Source organism: Mixophyes fleayi, chromosome 12 (assembly GCF_038048845.1).
Source record: "Mixophyes fleayi isolate aMixFle1 chromosome 12, aMixFle1.hap1, whole genome shotgun sequence".
Classification (NCBI taxonomy): Eukaryota; Metazoa; Chordata; class Amphibia; order Anura; family Limnodynastidae; genus Mixophyes; species Mixophyes fleayi.
In genome coordinates this window covers 8,696,571-8,714,715 of record NC_134413.1, presented here as the reverse complement: position 1 = coordinate 8,714,715, position 18,145 = coordinate 8,696,571, and the positions used below count along the sequence as shown (strand labels likewise).

General features: G+C 45.2%; 1 protein-coding gene across 13 annotated transcripts in view; it reads right to left on the bottom strand.

The window, feature by feature from the left end:
- The window catches only part of EVL (Enah/Vasp-like), a 111,610-nt gene that overhangs the window by 22,936 nt on the left and 70,529 nt on the right, over positions 1–18,145 (bottom strand). For all 13 annotated transcript variants that reach the window (XM_075192385.1, XM_075192382.1, XM_075192381.1 and 10 more), the window contains one exon: positions 1,966–2,038. In XM_075192385.1, the coding sequence (XP_075048486.1) occupies positions 1,966–2,038 (73 nt within the window). The remainder of the gene's footprint in view (positions 1–1,965; positions 2,039–18,145) is intronic.

Here is an 18,145-nt window from a genome sequence, read left to right as displayed (position 1 = left end):
CGTGCGTTCTGTCAGGAAGGAAGAGGTTAACCACTCCAGCAGCAACAGCGATAATAACACCGTGTACTAATATATGCTAAGCTCCAGGTACAGTCTGCAGACAGCGCGTATTTACTGCACCATATCTCTCCCCCCCCCCTGACAAGTGGGAGAAGAGCTGACATCCAACGACTACCTCACTCAGAGGTTGGGCTGTCAAATCAGCCACTTAATATAGAACAGACATACAGACCATCTGCATAGGAATCACATACTAATAATCATACAATGTTCTTCTGTTGCTTTTCCTATTTCATTTAACAATTAAATGAACCTATGGAATGGACATGAAGCTGCTGCTTCTCCGTGTCAGCGCTGCGCTGGGGGCGTGGTGCTTGGCTATGATGTCACAGACAACCGCCACACACCCAGTCTGGGGAGAGTGCTGCTCCCACCTCCTGCCCTCCACGTAGGGTTATGGCACAGCCTAGGGCGCCCCCAAGGCTTGTCCCAAACCTTTATGTAATGGTTGTCAGATACGACAGTACAGAATGACACTTTGCCAGGGCTCTATGGAGCTTAGAGACGTCAAGAGACTGTGACGCGGCTCAGAAAGGTGTTTCATGGGTCACTGACGGAGTGTTGTATTATCTTATTACTGAGATTAAGGGTAATGTGCAGCCCTTTGAAGGTTACAGGGCCGCATAGAATAGTTTCAGGATGTCTATCCCTGCTCTAGCTGATCAGAACAGTATGACTGTCACAGTAACAAAGTATCACACCTGTTTTCATGACCACTAGGTGGCAGCGTTCTCCTGATCTCTCATAATGTACAAATGAGTTTTACTACCAATAAACAGAGTATATCTTCATGAATCCATACACTATTACATACTACATACAGTGGAAGCAAACCTCCAAATTTGGATTGGAGACACTGCAAGAAAGGGGGCGTGGCCACCTTACGATGGGGACGGAGCTGTGCTACTACTGGAGCGCTAGGGTGCCCCCAAATCCCCTCCCCTGAAAACACCCTTGCGTTCTTGTGAGCAGGACATACATCCAACAATATATTTATGCCTCACAGTACCGGGGTCACGAGTTCGATTCCCCACTATGGCCTTATCTGTGTGGAGTTTGTATGTTCTCCCCGTGTTTGCGTGGGTTTCCTCCGGGTGCTCCGGTTTCCTCCCACACTACAAAAACATACTAGAACAGTGTTGGCTAACCTGTGACACTCCAGGAGTTGTGAAACTACAAGTCCCAGCATGCTTTGCCAATATATAGCAGCTTATTGCTGGAAGGGTATGCTGGGACTTATAGTTTCACAACACCTGCAGTGTCACAGGTTAGCCAACCCTGTACTAGAAGGTAAGTTAATTGGAGTCTATCAAATTGACCTTAGTCTCTCTCAGTCTGTAAGTGTGTGTGTCATAGTTACCTACTCTCAAGGTACGTCCGTGAGACTCCCGAATTTCTGGGAGTCCGCTCGGACTCCCGGGAGAACAGACTAAGCTTCTGGTTCCTAACCCTGAAACAGTACAGGGGCGGGTCTTAGGATGCGATTCGTGCGTCATTGTGGCCCTGCCCCCTCTTCCAATTAGTCCAAAAAGGCGATTGATGTTTAGAGGACGGGGCAAAATGATGTGACCCACCAGGCCCCGACCCCAACACGCCCACCTCCCAAAAGTTAGCAAGTATGGTGTGTGTTAGGGAATTTAGACTGTAAGCTTTAATGGGGCAGGGACTGATGTGAGCGAGTTCTCTGTACAGCACTGTGGAATTAGTGGCGCTATATATATAACTGGTGGTGATGATAATGATGATCAATCTTGGCTGTCGGGACAGTGCCTCAGAATCGGGACTGTCCTAAATGGGGAGCTATGCTTCAGTGACAGAGACATCACCAATTCCTAAAATACACTGTCGGGAACACTGGGCTCCTCCCAAAAAATGGCCGCCTCCGGTGTGTGGAGTCTCTCTCACCTTCTCTGTATTTCCATCTCATCAGGTGAGGGTCCATTCTGGATGCTCGGGGTTTGGCGCTGAGCTGCGGGGCCTGAAGAACAAGACACAAAACATAAGAATGTAAATAGGAAGACTTGGAAAAATCACAGTAAAACTAACCTGAATGAGCTACCTCACTTAAAATAACTAGCCCCCCTGTGTAACAAATACAGCGACCCCTCTTGGAAACCCCTGTTGGCTCACACCAGGGTATAATAATCAGCGTGATTGGTATCCAGGCTTCAGATAAGGGGGGTCTTGTGTTTGTGCATGGGGGGGGGGGGGGGGGGGGGGGGAGTCTATTTACTGGATTTTGGGGATGAATGCAGGGTATATTAAGGTGATTTGTTCATACAATCCTTTACTCTACTATCAGCATTGTGTAAAATGAAATCTAATATTAAATAGAATAATTACAGACCTGTATTGCTGGTAGCGGTTATGTTTGGATAAAATTTTGCACTGAAAGCTTAAATATTCAGTTTTAATTTTCTAGCAGGTTATATGTTTTACAATCGCTGCACCCCCGTAGACTTAATGACTCGTCGCCATTCACTACTCTGCAAACAGCCGTCACTTGTGTAACCGAGAGCGCGGTAACTTGAGTGAATGGAGCAAGAGATATGGTAAAGTCTTGTGGTATTATGACTAACAATCTGTTGTGTCTATCGTCTGAGTGGTCTGAGACGGCTCTATGAGTGAATGGAACAAGAGATATAAAGGGAGATCAAGTCCAATAAGACTTGATGAAAAACTAGAACACTGAAGAAATTTCAAATCAATAACATCAATAAAACAAAGAGGACAAAGCTAAACAGACATTTTATTTTTGCAGCAATGATAACGGACAGGGCAGGATGTCATTAAATTTGATTTTATATAGAATCTCTATAGCTGTACCATCAGTGCGTGAAAGCATTACTTGAACGAATTGCACCAAATATCGCTATGCGGCCCAGTGAGCGCATGTTACGCCTCTAACTGCAGCGAAACAGCAATTCCCCATACCTCCCAGAATATCATCCCAAAGTGGGATTTTGGGGAGGATCTGGGTAATTGTGTGTGGATCAAGGGCTGCACGTCTCAGTGCTGGGAGATCCGACACAGAGGGGGAAAGTAAAGTACAAATAATGAGTAACTTTGCACCATGACAAAACCATGTTGCATTGGGGGGGGGGGGATTTAAAATGTGATAGCAGATTTATAGTTGGGTTAAGGTATGTCCTAGATCAACTTTATATTTCAGTGTACAAATAACACTATCAAGTATGTGTGTACTGCATGACCAAACAGCCAGTATTTATTTTATGTGCAAAATAATAAACTAATTTGCACCCCTTGCATTGTAACATGGTTTTGTCCAGGAGCAAACTTACTAATTTTTTTGCCTTACTTTCCTTAATGAATCAGGCCCAAGGAGAACATAATACTGTATACAACACCTTCCCCTGTGCTATGCACAATACGAAAAAGAGCTTAATGTCCCTTTAATTCAATAGTACATCATCTAGACGTATACAAATGGCCATTGACAGTCTCCTTTTTTGTTTCATTAGCTGTGGTTGCAGATATTTGTTAATTTTGCACATTTTCAGGATACAGAGACATCAGAGAAGATTAATACATTTCCTTTCATCTCTCACAATATTTTCATGGAAATTACCATATTTACATAATCTCTCCCTGAGCAGATATGCAAATGAGACGTTAAGATGGTGCAGATAGGCAAATGAATGCATTTATAGAAGACAGACGTGTTATCATATGCGCCTCTGCTGCATTACAGCGGAATATAAAACAGCTGCCCTAGATAGTCTGACATCTCGTCACTAATAAAGCCAATAATTCTCTCATCAGCCAGAGATTTACTTGTTACTTTCCCCCTTCTGGAGAGCACAGCTACAAATTTCCAGATCTTCCCAAATGCACAATTACAGGATCATAAAAAAAAACCAAAAATAAATAATTTCAGATATGAACCATGAAATAAAATACATTGTGTTCTCTCAACCTAACATTTCGCTGTAGCTATAATTACCTCTCCACTCCGTTACAGAAAGCTGAAACTCCTCTCACATCTGACGCAGGTCAAAGAGCTGAGTCAGCAGGGTTGCCGTGACATCACCGGCCCCGCCCCTGTGTGTGGATCCACCTATCCACACAGTGCATTTTTGCAGAGCCAGTCTACAAAGCTGTCAGTCACTCTCTACCTGCTCAGAGAAGCTCCTCCCTCTATGGAAATCTGATGCAGAGGGCTGAAAGAGAACATTATGGGCATCTGTATGTAAAGTAAAATGAATCCAAATGACAGTGACTAAATATTCAAGCGCAGCAAGGTGGCTCAGTGGTTAGCACTTCTGCCTCACAGCGCTGGGGTCATGAGTTCAATTGCCAACCATGGCCTTATCTGTGTGGAGTTTGTATGTTCTCCTTGTGTTTGCGTGGGGCCTACAATGCAGACTAAGGGGCTGATTTATCAAAGAATGTGTGGCTTTCTAGTTGCTGTGAAAATACAAGGCATGGTGGGACTTGTAGTTCCACAGTAGCTGGACACTCACAGGTTTGTGCTTTGTGCATAGTGTACTTTTGGCGACTCTGCTCACGATGTTACACTTGTTACGATTTATTGAAACATAACGATCATCCCTTCAGATAAATAAACAGCTTTGTCGCTTCTCGCCAAGGCACGAACGCTGCAAACACTCAACCGTCGGGAAAGAAGAAGAAAGAATCTGACTTCTTGATGAACGATCCCACATCCCACTATTTCCACGTGCTTCACTATAAGATAACACAGCGCTTGGGAGACGGAAGAGACCACAACGTACATTTAAATATACACGCCCACAAAGGCGTCGCTGTTGGAGGCAGAATTGGTAGAATTGTTGGACACACGGTCGCGAGTGCGTACGCACTGCAGAAGTGGCCCGACGTCGTTCTATCGTTTATAGAGGTTTTTAGTCCGTTTATAAAATCAAATGATACGATGTGCGATAAAACATGATTGTGGGACTGTACACACTAATGTGATATCGGATCTAAAGGTCATTTATCATGTATATCGGCCCGATAATTGGGTGAAAAACCTGTAGCGTGTACCCAGCCTAACTCCCAAAATGGGAACACCAATGACTATAGCAAACTTAAATTAGATTAAGGCGAATTCACATTAGTTTGTGTTGACACATAACTCATGTTGTCAGGTGCATGGGAAGGATATATAGGTTCAATTCCCATCCCTACCTGTCCCACGACTTCCCCACTCTCTCCCACTTCCTCTCCATATATCACTATACCTCCCACTATCATTACATACATTATTTGTCATCTGAAATCTTGTGTTACCCAATTTAACCTCCTATTTCCTCAGAGAATGGAGGGGGTGGAGGCAGACTAATACTTGCTAAGTGTAAGCCACTCCCACTCCAGTCTGACCACACCCTCTCCAAGGGATGTATACACCTCCTTGTTGGTGCGATCATTATTTTTATCCATATTTGATTGTCACATCTTTTTCATGTACAAATCAAACACCGACTACGTGCTTGTTACGGTTTACTGCACTGTATGCTACTGAAGCTCCACAGTTATCTAAAAGAAATTTGCATGAAAAATAAAAATCCCCAATTTCCCACAATGCACATCACTGCAGAATATGCAAGATTTGTAAAATACTGGAAGCAAATAATAATCATTGCCTTGCATCATTAAAAAAAAAAACCCTAAAGCTTATTTCTACATTATTGCACAGACATTTCCAGTTCATCCTCTATTTGCAATCTCAATGCTGACATTGCCGTTTGGTGCAGTTAACCCTGCAGCGACAAAGACCTGTGGTAAATACATCTACCCAATGTATTCTAATTAGACTCTATTATGGCTCATTTGCAAGACATAGCAGTACCTATCCTGCAAGGGAGGGTGTTATAAGACATCTTAAAAATGGCTATCAATTCCCCACTAACAAACACACACTGTATAATAATATAAAACACAGCCCCTTCCCCTATATACTCCCCGTACATGATGTACTGCATTTTACAAAACAGCAAAACAATTTAAAGTCCGTATAAAGATACAAGTTGAATGAACATAACAAGTCATGCAATATAGTTCACGTTAAATCACAAGATAGTCCAAGTCCGAAAAGCTATAGGGGGTATATTTACTAAACTGCGGGTTTGAAAAAGTAGAGATGTTGCCTATAGCAACCAATCAGATTCTAACGATCATTTTGTAGAATCCATAAACTAAATTATAATGAGAATTTGATTGGTTGCTATAGGCAACATCTCTACTTTTTCAAACCAGCATTTAATAAATATACCCCATAGTGTTTGTATAAAAGTATAAGGCAAAACTTAAATACATAATGCAAAACTTACTTATCTCTGCAGAAAACACATCAAAATATTATTAACAATAACCAAAAACATAAACACAGCTACACAGTATACTTCCATGACTACATGGCTTTCAGAAAGCACCAATCCCGATACCGACACTATACACATATTATAAGACTATAAACACTTGGCAGAACATGACACTCATTGACATTAGGTATCAGTTAACCTAGGACACTAAAACTATACACGTTCTAGTGAAAGTATCAATTTCCAATAACCAAAGCAAAACTATTCAAAAAGATGAAAACAGAAAAGACAGCTGTAAAACAATATAGAAAATGGAAAGAGATAAAACACAACAACACACTAAAAACATATAACAAAGTAAATAACAATTGTAATAGAGTAAAAGAATAAAACATTAAATAGCCGTCACCTACAAGACATTCTGCAAAGGACGAGGCAGTCACAGTGGCACAAACAGAAGCAATGAAATACCCATTCCCTGCTGACCATACTACAGAAGGCCTGTGAACAATCTTCAATGGAGACTATTCATTCCCACGACTTACCTGCTCTCCCGGAGAGTGCACTGTTACAAAGAGTGTAACCAAATACTTCAATACAGAAGAGGAGGACATCTCTTTTGTCTAAATATTTCATCACAGATTCTTAGCCTTTCAACCAACCCCAGAGAGGTACGCAACAAAATGACAGCAAGCGAGAGATCAATGCCGTTCCCGGCTCTCGAACACCTGTTTTATCAAATTATTTTAATTCGGTCTAAAAAAATGTATTTTTTTTTTTAAAAATCATCAATAAAAACCTCAAGCATTTAGCATTAAGAGATCACATTCAGAACAGACCATACGGTAACAGTACTTGAAAGACCAAATTTCTTTTTCAGATTAAATATTAATTACCTAAATTTTCCATCTGTCTCTTTTTCATTCTTATTCAAGTAAGGGCTTTGCCTCTTATCTTTTGGGATAATTTATTATTCTGACAGTGCATCTTGCAGCCGCTATCTCACTTTTAAGTTTCATTGCCGTGCTATTATTATTTTATGACCTGCTTTCTGTTTTCTACCGTCTGTTTTATATCACTTTTGCGGAAATGCGTCTGCCCTACAGGAGACGAAGTGTTCAAAATTAACTCTTATTTATTGGTTTTCTTACATTCTGATATAAAAAATTTCTGCACAACGTGCAAACAAGAATTGTTTTGCAAAAGGCAATTGTGAAATCTGCTGGGCTTGCTCCAACTGTTAGTCTGTCCACATGTACTCAATAAACAAGCCCCACCCAATTGTCTTTCATTCTTGAAAGTGTTCTATAATAGTCCACTTTTTCTGGGCGGGTTTATGTTCTTAATAAGGCCTAGCAGGCTCAGAGTAAAGTCTTGGAGGAAGGAGTGTGTTCTGCAAATCCATTTTCTGTTAAACCTCTGTTAAGCAGTGTAGTTAACTGAAAATGGCTATTTTGCAGTGATGCTGATTTGCTGTGCTGCACATCCTATACCTAAAAACAGGTCACATTTGGAAAGACTTGTCTCCCAAGTTCTGATTCTTACTGTACTATTCACAAGTTGGTGTTTGAAGTGGGATTAAGTCGCCTCTTGAGCTGAAGAACGCAAGTCCCAAAACGGAGATTGTCATTCAACAGTTTAAGGAGCTCCAAAAGTCACAAATGGAGCACATGACCAAACAGATCTAGGACCTCCTCGTACTGTACCAAAGGGAAAGAGCATTGCGTCAGGAGTGGGCACGGAAAATCTGAGCTTAAACCGCACCTCTATAACTCGGTCCTCCCAGATGCCAGTCACTTCCCTGATTCCTAAAATGAAGGAGATTACTCTGATGTCTTTACAACAAAATGTGCGAGCTCCTGCAGCCCTGGCCTGAGATTTCCTGGGCAATCCACCTTGTTAATAGGGGAACCACAAGTTTGCAACTTTGATTCAGGGGATTTTCATAATTTCAGCTTCTATATGGCAGGAAGCCACAGGGTATTCTTGGCCTTTTGAGAGTAATGTTAGAGATGCAAATATTTAGGGAAGATAATTTCATATAATAGCTGTTTCAATATATAAAAAAAAAATGCCTAAACTTAGTCGCACAATGACCTGCTCTCCTGTCTTTGTCCCAGGAGGTGAAGTCCTGTTGATGTTACCCCACAATAGAGTATGCTGTTGGCTAGATGGCAGGGTACCTTTGAGGTATTGTACAAAATTGGGGAACTAAATTATGAGATTTTGTAGCCTGGCACCCAAGTGGAAAAACAAATTTAATCACAGAAATCTTCTAAAGGCCTAAAGGGAGCAGAAAGTTTTGGTTGTACTCCCCCTTATGAGTGATGATGACTATGACCATCATGTTTTGTAAAGCCAATGTCAGAGCCCCGGGCCCTTTGCTCGCTGTCCCTCTGTTCCTCTCATAGGCAAACCGAGGGGGTTTCCTAGTGCCTGGAAACCCCCTCCAAGCCTGGAGCACTGTATAATTGAGGTGGCTGGACCCTGCTCCAGCTTCACACGGCTCTGCTTGAAAAAGGAGAGCTGCGTGCACCTAAAAGTAGTCCACGCAGCATTGCCCATGTATATTATGGGGATAGGAAGAGTTGGAGAGCAGCCAAGCACTGTCTAAAATTATAGCCACGCCCCCATCCATGCTGGTCACGCCCACTGGCGGCGTGGTGTGGAAGCTCCCCCTATACAAATCCTGGGTTTGCCCCTGCTTCTGGCGGCATGCTTTTTCTACGACATTTTCAGGGGTGTGCTCTGATGTTCCAGTAAAAACCAACCTGGCAAAAATGTCCTTGTCTGGAAAAATCAGCTTTGATTGATTTATTTAATTTTCCTGTTAGATAATTAAGTTCCTTTCCCTTTTAGAGACATAATAAAGCTTTTAAGATGTAGGTAAATCATAGTTAGACTCCCTTATTAGGGAGTTTAACCTCCCAGGCTCCAGAGAGAGCAGACAATTCTCCTGCAGAGCGCTTACCTGATGTTAGGTGGGGAACCCCACCCACGCTTACCTGCTGTTAGGTGGAGAGCCCCACCCACGCTTACCTGCTGTTAGGTGGGGAGCCCCACCCACGCTTACCTGCTGTTAGGTGGGGAGCCCCACCCACGCTTACCTGCTGTAAGTTGGGGGAGCCCCGCCCACCGCAGCAAACCAGCCTCCAACTCACTGTTTACTGAGCTGGGCGGAGCTTGATGACAAAATTAACCCACCCAATTAATCACAGTGCCCCACCCACCTACTATTATCCAATCTCTGCTCCACATCTCCTGGAAACAAGGCTGGAAAATCATAAGAAAAGTATAAGGTAAAACACCAATGTACAAGGTTATAAGGGAAAAGGACGGACACACATCATTTAGTAACACTTACGAGGATACTATGTGTCAAGTATAACGTTAGGGTTGCACTAATCTGCGGATACTCCCCATAGTAGTGACTGTATAAACAGATCAGTGTGAGAAACAGCCGGTACATCCTAATTATTCCAAGACGCTTGGATACATTCCACCTGGCATCACATCCTTCTCTGTTCCCAGTTCCGAGAGCTACTGAGAAGATCTCCTTGTCCTCAATACAAAGTGTGAGGTTCATTGTTAAAATCCCATATTCATGCTTCCCGACAGGTAAAAAGGACAGTGAAAAGGACGCTGGCTGTCCGCAAGAAACACAAATACATGGCTAATGTTGATATATTTTGCTTCATCTTCTTAATATTTCTCAGTTTACAACTATACATTAAATATAAAACTTTCCTTTCATTTCCTAAACCTATAAACACAAAACTACCAAGTACACAGCGGACTACGTACAATATATGACTTGTTCTTCATACTATTGCAGGCAGGTCAGGTTGTCAGCTATCGGCTGGCAAAGCATGCTGGGATTTGTAGTTTCACAACACCTGGAGCAACACTGGTTGTCCAGGCCTGTACTAATAGGGGAGGGGGGTAAGTGACCCTTCTGAGGTGCGCACTCTGCTTTTCTGTGCATGCGCCGCCACTGGGAAAATGCAAAGCAAGTAAAATACCATTGGGTGTAGTAACAATACAAACAATGCTTCTAGTGTTATTTACATGTATTAAAACTAATATAAAATGCAAGTAAATAACATGAGTTTTTATGAAGCCTTACAGTTATTACCCCCTCAAAAAAAAAAACCAATGCAATAATTATAGATATTAATCAGTGATAATGTGGTTTCAGGATATTCAGTAATGTGCAGAATATATTCCATTTCCGTTATGTTTACTAGATGATGAGAGCGTTGTGAGTGCTCTGTTGTTATTGTTGATTATGGAGTACGAGACCCAGGTCAGCATTGTTGTATAATGTGGTAAAAGCAGGTTTCAACAGCAACAACTTATAAATAAATCACATGGGGACCCACATGGAGCTAGAACATGTACTGTAATAAACTGGTAGTATATACATTGCTGTAGATGAACAGATGTACAGATCTGCAGACAGCAGTGCGGATACATCATGGTGACAGAATACCAATTTTATCTTCACTTTTCATCACTTGCGGTTACAGCAGATGCCATAATTGAGATATGTTTCCCCCCTCCCCTCCTGAATGTAACATATTTATCATCCGTCACGCTCTACCATATATCTTTATTTACGGCTATCAGATATACTATGTCAGGCCGCATTCCTCCCAAGTAACTGACGTGTGGCTCCGTAATATCTTCTTTTGGCTCAATTACAAGTGAGATTTAAATGAGAACTGACCCTTCATAGAGAGCTGTTACATTCTCTGAAGTGTAGCAGGATTCCCCCAGGGAGATTCCAGATTTCTTCTACGCTCCTAACCCAGCTGAGATAGATCTGCCGTACATATTGCTGTTGTATGGGAGTATATACTGTGCCGGTGTGACGGGGTGTACTGTGCCGCTGTGTGACGAGGTGTACTGTGCCGGTGTGACGAGGTGTACTGTGCCACTGTGACGAGGTGTACTGTGCCGCTGTGACGAGGTGTACTGTGCAGGTGTGACGAGGTGTACTGTGCCAGTGTGACGAGGTGTACTGTGCGGTGTGACGAGGTGTACTGTGCCGGTGTGACGAGGTGTACTGTGCAGGTGTGACGAGGTGTACTGTGCCACTGTGACGGGGTGTACTGTGCCACTGTGACGGGGGTGTACTGTGCCGGTGTGACGAGGTGTACTGTGCCGGTGTGACGAGGTGTACTGTGCCACTGTGACGAGGTGTACTGTGCGGTGTGATGAGGTGTACTGTGCAGGTGTGACGAGGTGTACTGTGCCACTGTGACGGGGTGTACTGTGCCACTGTGACGGGGTGTACTGTGCCGGTGTGATGAGGTGTACTGTGCCGGTGTGACGGGGTGTACTGTGCCGGTGTGACGAGGTGTACTGTGCAGGTGTGACGAGGTGTACTGTGCCGGTGTGACGAGGTGTACTGTGCCGGTGTGACAGGGTGTACTGTGCCGGTGTGACGAGGTGTACTGTGCCGTGTGATGAGGTGTACTGTGCCGCTGTGACGGGGTTGTACTGTGCCGGTGTGACGAGGTGTACTGTGCCGGTGTGACGAGGTGTACTGTGCCGGTGTGACGAGGTGTACTGTGCCGGTGTGACGAGGTGTACTGTGCAGGTGTGACGAGGTGTACTGTGCCGGTGTGACGAGGTGTACTGTGCCGGGTGTGACGAGGTGTACTGTGCCGGTGTGATGAGGTGTACTGTGCAGGTGTGACGAGGTGTACTGTGCAGGTGTGACGAGGTGTACTGTGCCGGTGTGATGAGGTGTACTGTGCGGTGTGATGAGGTGTACTGTGCAGGTGTGACGAGGTGTACTGTGCAGGTGTGACGAGGTGTACTGTGCCGGTGTGATGAGGTGTACTGTGCCGGTGTGACGGGGTGTACTGTGCAGGTGTGACGAGGTGTACTGTGTCGTTGTGATGAGGTGTACTGTGCCGGTGTGACGAGGTGTACTGTGCCGGTGTGACGAGGTGTACTGTGCAGTGTGACGAGGTGTACTGTGCCGGTGTGACGGGGTGTACTGTGCCGGTGTGATGAGGTGTACTGTGCCGGTGTGATGAGGTGTACTGTGCAGGTGTGACGGGGTGTACTGTGCAGGTGTGACGGGGTGTACTGTGCCGGTGTGATGAGGTGTACTGTGCCGGTGTGACGAGGTGTACTGTGCAGGTGTGACGAGGTGTACTGTGCAGGTGTGACGAGGTGTACTGTGCCGGTGTGACGGGGTGTACTGTGCAGGTGTGACGAGGTGTACTGTGGCAGGTGTGACGAGGTGTACTGTGCCGGTGTGATGAGGTGTACTGTGCCGGTGTGATGAGGTGTACTGTGCCGGTGTGATGAGGTGTACTGTGCCGGTGTGATGAGGTGTACTGTGCCGGTGTGATGAGGTGTACTGTGTCGGTGTGACGAGGTGTACTGTGCCGGTGTGACGAGGTGTACTGTGCCGGTGTGACGAGGTGTACTGTGTCGTTGTGATGAGGTGTACTGTGCCACTGTGATGAGGTGTACTGTGTCGTTGTGATGAGGTGTACTGTGCCACTGTGATGAGGTGTACTGTGCGGTGTGATGAGGTGTACTGTGCCAGTGTGATGAGGTGTACTGTGCCGGTGTGATGAGGTGTACTGTGCCGGTGTGATGAGGTGTACTGTGCAGGTGTGACGAGGTGTACTGTGTCGTTGTGATGAGGTGTACTGTGCCGGTGTGACGAGGTGTACTGTGCAGGTGTGACGGGGTGTACTGTGCCGCTGTGACGAGGTGTACTGTGCAGGTGTGACGGGGTGTACTGTGCCGTGTGATGAGTGTACTGTGCCGGTGTGACGGGGTGTACTGTGCCGGTGTGATGAGGTGTACTGTGCCGTGTGATGAGGTGTACTGTGCCGTGTGTGACGGGGTGTACTGTGCCGGTGTGATGAGGTGTACTGTGCCGGTGTGATGAGGTGTACTGTGCAGGTGTGACGAGGTGTACTGTGTCGTTGTGATGAGGTGTACTGTGCCGGTGTGACGAGGTGTACTGTGCAGGTGTGACGAGGTGTACTGTGGCAGGTGTGACGAGGTGTACTGTGCCGGTGTGATGAGGTGTACTGTGCAGGTGTGACGAGGTGTACTGTGCCGGTGTGACGGGGTGTACTGTGCAGGTGTGACGAGGTGTACTGTGCAGGTGTGACGAGGTGTACTGTGCCGGTGTGACGGGGTGTACTGTGCAGGTGTGACGAGGTGTACTGTGCAGGTGTGACGAGGTGTACTGTGCAGGTGTGACGGGGTGTACTGTGCAGGTGTGACGAGGTGTACTGTGCAGGTGTGACGGGGTGTACTGTGCAGTGTGACGAGGTGTACTGTGCAGGTGTGACGGGGTGTACTGTGCAGGTGTGACGAGGTGTACTGTGCAGGTGTGACGGGGTGTACTGTGCCGGTGTGACGGGGTGTACTGTGCAGGTGTGACGAGGTGTACTGTGCAGGGTGTGACGAGGTGTACTGTGTCGTTGTGATGAGGTGTACTGTGCCGGTGTGACGGGTGTACTGTGCCGGTGTGACGGGGTGTACTGTGCAGGTGTGACGAGGTGTACTGTGTCGTTGTGATGAGGTGTACTGTGCCACTGTGATGAGGTGTACTGTGTCGTTGTGATGAGGTGTACTGTGCCGGTGTGATGAGGTGTACTGTGCAGGTGTGACGGGGTGTACTGTGCCGCTGTGATGAGGTGTACTGTGCCGGTGTGATGAGGTGTACTGTGCCAGTGTGATGAGGTGTACTGTGCCGGTGTGATGAGGTGTACTGTGCCGGTGTGATGAGGTGTACTGTGCCGGTGTGATGAGGTGTACTGTGCCGGTGTGATGAAGTGTACTGTGCATCTGTGACGGGGTGTACTGTGCCGGTGTGATGAAGTGTACTGTGCCGGTGTGACGGGGTGTACTGTGCCAGTGTGATGAGGTGTACTGTGCCGGTGTGATGAAGTGTACTGTGCATCTGTGACGGGGTGTACTGTGCCGGTGTGATGAAGTGTACTGTGCATCTGTGACGGGGTGTACTGTGCCGGTGTGATGAGGTGTACTGTGCCGGTGTGACGGGGTGTACTGTGCCGCTGTGGACGGGGTGTACTGTGCCGCTGTGCCGGTGTGATGAGGTGTACTGTGCCGGTGTGATGAGGTGTACTGTGCCGGTGTGACGGGGTGTACTGTGCTGGTGTGACAAGTTAGGCTCTTCTGACATAGGGATGTAGGCTCTGTAGGAAAGATGAGGTGGATAATACTGATATAATAAGTGTTCATAGTTAAACAACCCCTGATGCTCAGACGTACACTGTAACCTCTTACAGACAAGCTCCGTCATGCTCTGTTATAATGTCTGAACTTACTGCTGCTCGCTGCATGCACAGAAATCACTGCACTCACTTGCTCTTATCGGTAGCAGACACATAAGAAATGACGCTGGTACTTTGCATGCTGCTAGTGACAAGTGTTCAGCACCAACAGTAAAGATACAGAGTTGCAAACATTCATATGAAGTCATCATGCAATTACAGCACAATTACAAAGTCCAGCCCAAATTCTGTGTGTAGTTTCCAATGGCCTAAAATGAATCTAACATGGCATGAAAGGGCGAACGATTTCCCATGGTGAAGGTGGTGAATTGGACACCTGATTTTCAGTTTTCTAAGCATGTTCTGTACAAAATCTGGGGGTAGATTTAGTAAAGATTCCAACTAGGAAAAGAGGAAGTGTTGTCCAAACCAACCAATCAGATTCTAGCTATCATTTTCTACACTGTACCAAATACATGGTAGCTAGTATCTGATTGCTGGTTTAGACAACACTTCCACTTTTCCATCACCATAGTAAATCTATCTACCTGGTTTGTTTATCACTTGATCTATGCCCCCAGGACTACTCTCCAGATATATCTACCACTTGCACGGAATACCGTTTTATACCTAGGTTTGTTTTTTTTAAGTTTCGTGGCTGTTTATTCAATTCATTTTACATGACAAATAAAAAAAAATCAATTCTACACAATAATAGAAACCTGCAAATGCTGTATTGTGACCTCACAGGTCTATTTTTTGACGAGGGCTAACATGGTGGTGTCCGCAGGGGTGTGACATATTGCAGCTTTTGAGAAAAGGAGCTGGGGGGGGGGGGGGGGGGTGGGGGAGGGGAGAGAGAGAGAGAGAGAGAGAGAGAGAGAGAGAGAGAGAGAGAGAGAGAGAGAGAGAGAGAGAGAGAGAGAGAGAGAGAGAGAGAGAGAGAGAGAGGAGAGAGAAGAGAGAGAGGAGAGAGAGAGAGAGAGAGAGAGAGAGAGAGAGAGAGAGAGAGAGAGAAGAGAGAGGAGGAGAGAGAGGAGAGAGAGGAGGGGGAGAGAGAGAGAGAGAGAGAGAGAGAGGAGAAGGGAGAGAGAGAGAGAGGAGAGAGAGAGAGGTGAGAGAGAGAGAGGAGAGAGAGAGAGGAGAGAGAGAGAGCGAGAGAGAGGAGAGAGAGAGAGAGAGAGAGAGAGGAGAGAGAGGAGAGAGAGAGAGAGAGAGACGAGAGAGAGAGAGAGAGAGAGAGAGAGAGAGAATGAATTTAAATGAGACTGAAGGGGGTGTTCTCAGTCTTGCATGACGCCACATCCCCTATGAATTGGTGGAAAGTAAGAGATAGGCGGAATAAAACCTTCTAAACTGGAAAAGTGAGGTGAGTTGCCCATAGCAACCAGATTCTAGATATAATTTATTTAGTACAGTCTAGAACACTGGCACACACAAAACCTGTATCAACATTAACCTTTCTTTGGGAGGACAAACCTCTAGAGTGCTATTCTGTGCACCAGAGAAAGCAGAATGGGCCATGCAAATGCCAGCCAAGATATTCCTTTACTCAAACTGCTCAATGGATTGTTAAGTTAAATAGCCTGTTAAAAATAGGCCTTTATGGTCCCACAAATACCCCGCCGCATGTCACCGGTGTCAGTTAAAACTCATTCAAGTCACATTGTAATGTTTCGGCAAATGTGACATTTGAAACTGGGCAAAGCTTGTTCCCGCAGTCTCGCTCCAGATCCGCTCTCCCAGTGAACTGGACCCAGCCTCCCCGGAACATTAATAAAGAAATATATTCTATAGACATGAAACCTGTTCAAAAATAAACTCAGCCTATGCTTTAAAATCAAAACTGTGATACATTTTACAGCATTGCGGATCATTGAGTATAAACTGTATCAATGTAACTATACTATATCTTTGTCAGTGTATCCAAATATCTTTCCGCTATGTTACATCACAAGATAAAAAATGCATCTATAGATATGTACTGATTATTAGGATTATCTAATCACCAATTTAAGTTACTTAAAGTGAAAGTTTAGTTTTATTGATTAATATATTAAAGTACTTCCCGCAACTGAGCTCCAGCTATATGCCTCCTAATACCAGCAAGTTATGGGACACTAAACATCATTTACAAAAATGCAAACATGCGCGTTTCACAGGGCAGAAGCTGTAGGCGTCTGTTTTCATGCTAACAACCCAAATTTAAGAGATGATAGCGGAAGCTTTTGGGTGTGGAAATTTTTTTATCATCTGCTGATGGAAGCTGGGACTATGCAAGGTTTAATTCCTTAAATTTGATATAGGGGCGACAGAACATTTTTCTCCCAGAGATATTGGAAACAAAGTGTTGCACTACACTTTCATTGCATGTGCAAACCGAGGGAGGGGGGAGGGGGGGGGGGGGGTTTTAGTGCCTGGAAACCCACCTCCAAGCCTGGGGCACTGTATAATTGAGGTAGCTGGGCCCTGCCCCCCGCTTCACACGGCTCTGCTTGAAAAGGGAGAGCTGCGTGCACCTAACAGTAATGCACGCAGCATTGCCCATGTATATTATGGGGATAGGAAGAGTTGGAGAGCAGCCAAGCACTGTCTAAAATTATAGCCACGCCCCCATGGCATGCTTGTCACGCCCACTGGCGGCGTGGTGTGGAAACCCCCCTCTACAAATCCTGCGTTTGCACCTGCATTGGGACATTTTTACACATTCCAGGCACATTTCCACCAAAGTAATCAAAACACAAAACATCCAAAAATGACAAATACAATTAAAGGAACAACTCTGCCCCTCCCTCTGATGATTAATTGAAGTCATAACTAAGGCTAATCTGAGCAGTATGTTAGGAGACTAATGGAAAAGTTCCATTTCCCAGGACCGTTCCCTAATCCTGAGGGTGAATGTGCAATAATATATGCGGGTGGTAGACAAACAGGTGCAATAAAAAGCTGACTTGCATGTATGCGTCACACTGTTGGGAATGACTGACATTTGGTGGCCTCAAGCCAGAGGCCGATATTATTCCAAAGAAATATTAGAACACGTCCTTAAGGACCAATAATCTTTGAACAAATACATTGTGATATGGGATAAACCTTTTTTCGCACACAACAAAAAGCAAATTGTTACATTGTATCCTCTGTTTAGATACCATTTCTACTCTAATAAGACAGTGTGCTAGTCACATGACCAAGGTCAACCAACTGAAAACCACCTGCAATGACACACAGCCAATGGCTGGGTTCTTTAGGGAACAAAACGTTGATCATGTAGAGTGGCTCAGTGGTTAGCACTTCTGCTCACAGCACTGGGGTCATGAGTTCAATTCCCAACCATGGCCTTATCTGTATGGAGTTTGTATGTTCTCTCTGTGTTTGCGTGGGTTTCCTCCGGGTGCTTCGGTTTCCTCCCACACTCCAAAAACATACTGGTAGGTTAATTGGCTGCTATCAAAAATTGACCCTAGTCTCTCTCTGTCTGTGTGTGTATGTTAGGGAATTTAG